Source organism: Crocodylus porosus, unplaced genomic scaffold (genome assembly GCF_001723895.1).
Source record: "Crocodylus porosus isolate Cpor-Errol unplaced genomic scaffold, CroPor_comp1, whole genome shotgun sequence".
Classification (NCBI taxonomy): domain Eukaryota; kingdom Metazoa; phylum Chordata; order Crocodylia; family Crocodylidae; genus Crocodylus; species Crocodylus porosus.
Window position 1 is genome coordinate 12,351,849 of NW_017728926.1, and position 7,894 is coordinate 12,359,742.

The window sequence follows — 7,894 nt, forward strand, 5'->3', positions numbered from 1 at the left end:
CAGTAACCAGTTAGAGCCGTTGATGTGAGAACCCCCAGCCCTTTCTTTGATCCAGGTAAGCAGACTCCTGTCTGAGAACAGAAATGGAGAGCAAAACTCAGTAGTATCCCAACTACAGGCAAAATGCTGTTTCGCTTAGCACCATTTTGCTCATTTAAAATTGATATGCGATTTTACTTAGCGCTCAGCTAATTGCATTATAATGTTTGCAGTCACCATCTTGGGTCATTAAAAACAATTGTGGTCACCATCTTGGGTTGTCAAATACTTCGAGTTTCACTTAACACTCATTTTTTCAGGAACCAACAAAGAGAGTGCTAAATGGAGGTTGCCTGTACACAATTGTCACAAGGCAGGGACCGAGGAGCAGCCCTGATCTCTCCTGGTGCCCCTTACCATGCCAAGTTGTCTATCAAGCACCCTCATTCTCATCCACCACATCTTTGATGACCAAAGTATTATAAAAGGAGGCTGCCTTTTGACCCTTGGACAGTGCTCTTATTTATCCTGGCCCCTGTCCTGCATAGATTGATTTGGTGCCCCCCTCCCCCCCACCAGCCTTATGGGCTGTGCGTGGCTTCTACCACTCCTTATACCACACCCCAAACCTCTCAGATGTTCCAGACGTTGTTGAGTCAAATTACTATGGCTCGCCTCTGTATGCTCACCCTCCCTGGGGCTCCTTGCATGCACTTTCTGGGCTTCTTATCGGTGCCCACACTGGTGCTCCCTTCTTGGGTCTATATTCCCTTTCCAGCTCAGGCAGCCTCAGCCAGCCCTTAATCCAAACAGTTGTGCCCTCTCTGGCACCAGGAACCCCCCACACTACTGGAGCGCTTTTCTGAGGCCTCCTCCAACCCCTTATAGCCTCACCCCGTCCTCCGGTGTAACAACAAACAAGCAAGCAAACGAACAAACAGACTAACACAAGCCCACCAGCTATAACTCAAATGAAGCCTCCTAGCTGAAAGGCAATCCCAACCCATCTGGTAGCTTATCCTCTCAAATCCCTACCAGGGTTTCCCTTCACCCGGTATCCTCACACGGGAGCTGATTCAGGCCCTCAGCTTCTACAGGCCGTAAAGCTTCAACACAACTCCCGCTACCTCCGCAACCAAAGGAGAACTGCCGACGACCGCCGCCTGGGTTGTTTATATAGGCAGGCCCTGCCCCCTCCTGGTCAGCTGACCCTTGTGGTTGCCCCAGCAACCAACACCTGTCCTTCTCTAGGAGCAGGCACTTCAGGGCACTGCGACAATGATTTCACTTAGTGCTCGACGAGTTTCGTTATAAACTTCACGGTCGCCGTTTTGGTTCATTAAAAACAATTGCGGTCGCCACCTTGGTTGCCAAATACCGTCGGTTTCACTTAAAGCTCATTTCACTTAACGCTTGGTTTTTCAGGAACCAATGAAGAGCGCTAAGTGGGGATTGCCTGTACATGGTTTCATTTAGCGCACAGCAAGTTTTGTTATAATCTTCACAGTCGCCATTTTGGGTCGTCAAATACCGTTAGTTTCACTTAAAGCTCGTCTCACTTAACGCTCGGTTTTACAGGCATCAATTCAGAGTGTGAAGTGGGGGTTGCCTGGGCTACCCAGCGAGGATGGCAACAGGTGTGCCCCAGTCCCCGTAGCACCGCGCTAGCGCGTCGCTGTGTATTGGGACTCCAGCACGTGCCGCCTCCCGGCACCGTCGCGCTCCCCAGCTCTCGCTTTGCGTCCTAGGGACCTAAGGCGAGCAGAAGGCGTCTCACAAGGTCACCAGAGGGACTGAGGCTAGCTGTGACGTGCCCCCCCGGCCTGTGTCTCCGGTGGGGCGGCACCAGGCCCCGCGGGTGGATCTGGATTTTGAACAAGGGGGTGCAGACGGCGAGCCGCATCTGCCCGTCTCCCGCAGGGGCCGTATGTGTTTCTCCAGTTCCCGAATGGGGATTAAATGGGGTGCGGGTGAGTGCCAGGCTCTCCACCGAAGGAGCCATGGGGAGAGCGGAAACCCTCCTTCCGTATTATTATGGGATGGTCAAGGTCAAGCTGGGGCGGGGAGAAGGTTGACTTCTCGCGACACTCGCTGCGGTACCGCCGGCAACTCTCGCGAGACTGAGCGGTGACGGGGGCCGGGAGCAAGATGGCAGCGGAGAGCGACCTGGGCAAGAAGTGGGACCGCTGCCTGGCCGACTCGGCCGTCAAGCTGGGTAAGGGCTGAGCGGGGCCCGTCCGCACCCCCGGCGCTGTGAGGAGCGGGCTCCGCTCCTCCATCCCCGGTCCTGCCCTGGGGCCCAGCTCTGAGGCACCTTGTGGCCGGGAGCCCGCGCGCTCCCCTGGGCCCCTCCCTGTCGCCCGGGGGCGTGGGACCGAGACGCAGGGGTTTCTTCCGCCCTCACCTGTCATGGGGCCGGCAGCATCCTTGGGATCCAGCCAAACGAGTGTTCATGTGCTGGCCTTCTTTCCTCGAGAGTGCGTCCGGCTGTTATTGGACAGACGGTGTTGTCGAAAGAAAATCCCCCTTGCTTGGCCCTCAAAAGCTCGTCTGGCTTGATCCCATGATAATGCAGAGTGCTGCTGCTGCGATCAAGCAAGACGAGCTTTTTGAGGGCGAGGCAAGGTTTCCTAACTTAGCCTCATTGCTGGGTCCCAGCAGCCTCATTAGCCCAGTAAAAATGACTGATAATGTCGTTGGTGTTGAGTGAGGCGAGCTGTCAAATCGTCAGGTTCATAGATTCACAGATGTTCAGGTCAGAAGGGGCCTCAGTAGGTCTGGTCCCCTGCCCTGGGCAGGAAAGAGCGCTGACATCAGCCAGGTGCTTGTCCAGTCTCCTCTTGAAGACCCCCAGGGTAGGGGAGAGCACCCTCTCCCTTGGAGCCTATTCCAGATGCTGGCCACCCTCACTGTGAAGAAGTTCTTCCTAATGTCCAACCTAAATCTGCTGTCCATCAGTTTGTGGCCATTGTTCTTAGTTAAACAATGGTTCAGTATTTTTTTGCCATCAAAAGCTGGTCTTGCTCGATCCCAGCGGCAGAGTTATCTTGTATTGGACTAACTAAGTTGTTAGAATCAAGCGAGACCAGCTTTCGAATGCAAGGCCCGGGGAAGAATGCCTTGCTGTCACGAGCTTTTCTCTCTTTATCCCAATGACAGTCTCATAAAAGATATTTTCCTTGGGTCTTGCATTTGGAAGCCTGTCTGACTTCATCCCAGCAACTTAGCTTTCATCACACCAGCAATCATGCCGAGAAATCCTTGCCTCTTGCATCATTTCTGGACCACTGCAGCTGTAGCATCACACTTACGCTATCATTTTATCTTGTGCTTTTTCCGTTCTGGTTGAGATGCTTCCTAGTAATGGTCATGGACAGTGGAGCCTACTTTTAAACTCCTGGCAACTCTTTGCTGAAGATCAGTTTCATAGTTGTTAGGGTCTGGAAGGGCCCTTACAGATCATAAGATCTGTCAGAGACGTAGAGCTCCCTATTCTTGCTGAGCATTAGACCCGAAAAGAAGTATAATACAGTGGTTTGATGCTGCTAGGGCTTTGAGGTTCTGCTGTTCCCTGGACCATGTTTTCGTTAATTTCAGTAATGATCCGTGTTGGTTTCCTAAAATCTGTTTCTGCAAACTTGTTTGTATCGCCGTGCAGATAAAGGGTAACTTGTTCTTAAATAAATGCTGAGTAAGTATGCCATATGTTCTTAGTTTTGCAACTGTAGAGTATTTAGTGCGGTATAATCCAAGCATAAAAAAAAGTTTGTTCTCTGTAGATTTCAATGTCATACCTGCAAATATGCATGTTCTTCAAGAATAGTTCCTTTGATTTCAGTGAAAATATTTCCACCTGCTGAAAGTTAAGAGCATGCGTAAGTAAGTGTTTGTAGTCAGGACTGCAAATGTACAACTAAATAAATAATAGCTAATATTAAAGAAAATTGACAAGAAATCCATAATTGGATGTGCACCAAATGCAGCTCGGTGTTGCTTTAGCTACCGACCAGCAAGTTATGGAAAGCAGGTCGTGACTTCCAAAACGATATAAAATATATACATCTGAAACGGATTTTATGTACATGGTAAGTATATGTTTAAACGGTATATGTAACATCAAAGAAGTAGCTGGTGCATTGATACAAGAGACATATTCATTCTATGGTGAGGTAGACACTTCATTCGTATAGATAATTATTCACATGTATGTACACACACACACACACTCACACTCACACTCACACACACACACGATTATATGTATATAAAGGCTTCACATGGTGGCCAGGATATGGTCTTTAATAGAAGCTACATAAGGCAGTTTTAACTCTAAACAAGCCAATAAGAAATCTGTAAGAAACCATAGTACCAGTATATTAAGTCTTAGCAGAGGAACAGCTTCCATGCTAAAATAGCATATCATCAATGACAGTGATGTTATAAAAGCTTCCAAGGGGAGCAAATGATGTCATTCCAAACTAGAGAAGATAGCTTTTCTATATTTAAAAAGTGGGTGAAATAACTTCCTGAAGTTCAGTAAGGACTTTAAGAATGTACTTCATATTAAGTTCTATTGGGTATTACTTCTTGTTGAAACTATAGGCCCTCCTGGAGTGAAATCTTGTCACTGACACTCCCATTGACTTCAGTGGAACCAGGATTTTGCACTGGCTAAGAAATGAGTGGATTGTATATCCTCATTAGTATTTGTTTTTAGGTCATTTAAAAACAAATACATCCTTTTGGGAGTTTTTTACAACTGCTTTAAAAAGTGTTAGCATCAGCTCAGTATCTTTAAAAGACTTATTCAGGATCATTTGAAAAGTGAATTTATTTTTTTTTTATTTTAAGATAATCTTTTGCGCATATTTCCTTGAGGAATCTTAGTAGTTGTTAAAGCAATCTTACAGTTAAATTCCGTATGGATTGTATATCACATATCAAGTAATATGTACCTCTCTAAAATTAATTTAGGCCTTTAAAAAAGAAGATTGGAAGGAGGAGTATTGGAAAATTGGAACATTTGAATTTTCTTATTTCCATTTCTTACAGTAGCCATATGCTGCAAAGAACTCCATTTTTGGAGAAAGCTTTGAAAGTTCCATTGTGTGTAGCAGGCCCTTGAAACTTGTCAGGGAAGAAGCCTTAAGGCAAGAGAAATGTCTCTTCCTTGTCCCACAATATTCCATTCAGGGTTGTCTGTGGTACAACCCAACTGATGTTCATTTTGTTGGCAAAACTTAGGCTTGCTACATCTTGAGTTTGAATGGTCTAAACTAAGGCTTAAAGCCTTGTCAGTGCTGCTGGAGTAACACTGTGCTGTGCCAGGAAGCCTAAAAGTAGGCAACCTTTGTAGGAGAGTTGGATAGAGCTGGTCCAGGCCTTGCCCTGACTGAGCACAGGACCTCAATAGCCCATCTGATTTCCAGTCTTAGCGGTATTCCATGGGGAAGGAGCTCCCCCCGCGACTCCTGCAGTGGGGGTGGAGAAAACTTGATCACGTTTCGCATGGCTGTATACTAGACCCAGAATTTGGCACCGAAAGCTTGTGTTCTTGTATATGGGATAGCAGCTTCTTGCTGCTGTCAGCTAATATAATTAATTTTTTAGTTCAGGCAGTACCAAAGGTTTTGGATTCAAACTTCACCAGTGATGCATACAGAACAGAGCATTTGTAACAGCTGCATATAGAACTTCTGTTTATTATTTTCCTTTCTTTGAAGAAAAAAATACAGGTAGGAAATTGTATGCCAAAAGCCTACCGCTTTTCACTTAAGTGATGTTTTAATTATTTAATTATGTTAACACCTCTCAAAACTTGTTACAACAATATCTGAGATAAAAGTCCTTTCAGTCTCAAAGCAGTAACAACTCGCCAATTAGATGTACGTTTATGAGTAGGCATAATGCCCCAATTTCATTAGTACATTCAGATCTCTCTGAGTGATACTTGGCACCCTTTATCACACTTTGAAAATGCAAAGCTCTGTGCATTTAAGAGGCTGATCTTGCAGGTGGTGTAGTACCTCAAGCTTCAAGTGTTGTGATGGGATCCCCATTTCACACTACAGAGATTCTTACACTTTAAATACTTAAAAATGGAACAGACCCAGAAAAGATTATACCAAGCACAGCATGTTAATGAAAGCACTGGCAATAGAAGTTGGACTCTCCTGGATCCTAGGCCTGTATTTGTGTTGCTAGACCATGCTGCTCTTGAAACAATAGTTTAAAGTCAATTAAGCTGCAGTTTTTTATGATTTATACTGGGGGGAAAAAAAAAACAGTTGTTTTGTATGTCTCAAAGTCATGGCATTTTGCAATGAAACCATTTTGTGTTCAACAAGCAGGAAACTACACAGCAGCAGGGAATTCTGGTGCCATTGTTGAACACATCCCTTTACAACCACATAAAGAAGCAACGTGGTCCAGTAAATGATCATTCTATGCCAAATGTTTTTATTTCAAAATTCGTGTTATCTTCCAAAATGCCTTTCTACTTGAAAACATAGCTTATTTTTATACAATTAAATTAACATTTGGGCAGTTGTTGATTCTAGATAATATTTCAGTAAGAGTTCCAGGAAATCTCTTTCGTGTTTTTGTTTCATCTAGTAAAGTCACTTGATAATTAGCAATCCGAATTTAGTAGTGCAAGACTGTTCAGTAGAGTAAACCAAAAAACACAAAATGAAATGGGTCTGAATAAATGGAAAATGAGACTTGACTTATTAGGTAATGGCTTGTTATGTGTGATTATGACATGGTTCCAAAACCTTATTGCAGGAAATTGAAAGGGAGCTAGAGGTTAGTGTATTTCAGGAGTGGTCTTCCCTTGTCTTGTTTTCAGTGGTCAGAAAATAGATTTCTTTTGTAAATTTTCACTTCTAATTAATACTGCACTTTTCTTGGATATATACTACTCGAGGGATTACCTGCAGGAATGCAAGCCAGAGATATTTTTGAAAGATTTTTATATTTAATAATAAAACTTGGAGTAACCTATAAAGAAACTTGCAGTCAGTGACTGACATTGTGATCTGTAGAGTTCACTGGACTGGTATAAAACTTAGATGCTATCAGTATTATGAAATCTAGTCAGTATCTAAAAGTCCTAAAGAGGATAGTTTTTCATGCTGATGAATATTCAGTGTGTTGTCCCTTTAAAATGTCATGGTCTTTTAAATTAACTAGAATAGTGCCATCTATCCTGAACATATAATGAAATAATCAGGCAGGGCCTTGCATTTGCTTCACAGTCATGAGTACCATGTAGGTGTCTTACAGTGAAAATAATAAAGCTTTTGAATATTAACATTCTAGTTACAAAGAATGAGCCTGTTGCAATCAGACCTCTCATCTTCTACTCTTACTCTGTTTCTTCAGCTAATCGCTAGCATCTTGGGCATAACGGAGTATATTGGTGCTACGGCAGCTGCTTTAGTAGCTAGCTGTTAGGGAGGGTACATGAAAAATGGACAAGTTAAAAACAAATCCTAGGATTAAGTAGGTCTAAAACAATTAAAAAATAGAACTCTAGTATTGCAGGAAGAGTAGAGAGCAAAACAAAAATTTACATAATAGTAGGTTTGGAAGGGACCTCTGGAAATCGTCTGGTAAATCCGCTGCCCAAGGTAGGATCATCCCTGACTAAACCATCCCAGTTAAACGTCTGCCTGACCATCTCTTAAAAACATCCAAGTGTGGAGATTCCACAGGATCTTTGGGTAACCTGTTCCAATGTTTAACCTCCATCAAAGTGAGAATTTTTCCTAGTGTCCAACCTAAATGTCCCTTGCTGCAACTTAGAACTGTTGTTCCTTGTCCTTTACCCTGTAGGCACAGAGAACAGTCTGTCTCCTTCCTTTTATAACCAGTCTTTATGTATTTTGAAGACTGTTATCAAAGCTCTACC

At 44.1% G+C, this 7,894-nt stretch overlaps 1 protein-coding gene across 1 annotated transcript in view; it reads left to right on the forward strand.

The window, feature by feature from the left end:
• Positions 1 to 2,084: 2,084 nt before the first annotated feature.
• The window catches only part of MINOS1 (mitochondrial inner membrane organizing system 1), a 24,495-nt gene continuing 18,685 nt past the window's right edge, over positions 2,085 to 7,894 (forward strand). Inside the window, exon 1 of the mRNA XM_019541498.1 lies at positions 2,085 to 2,194. Coding sequence (XP_019397043.1) covers positions 2,128 to 2,194 — 67 coding nt within the window. The 5' untranslated portion in view covers positions 2,085 to 2,127. The remainder of the gene's footprint in view (positions 2,195 to 7,894) is intronic.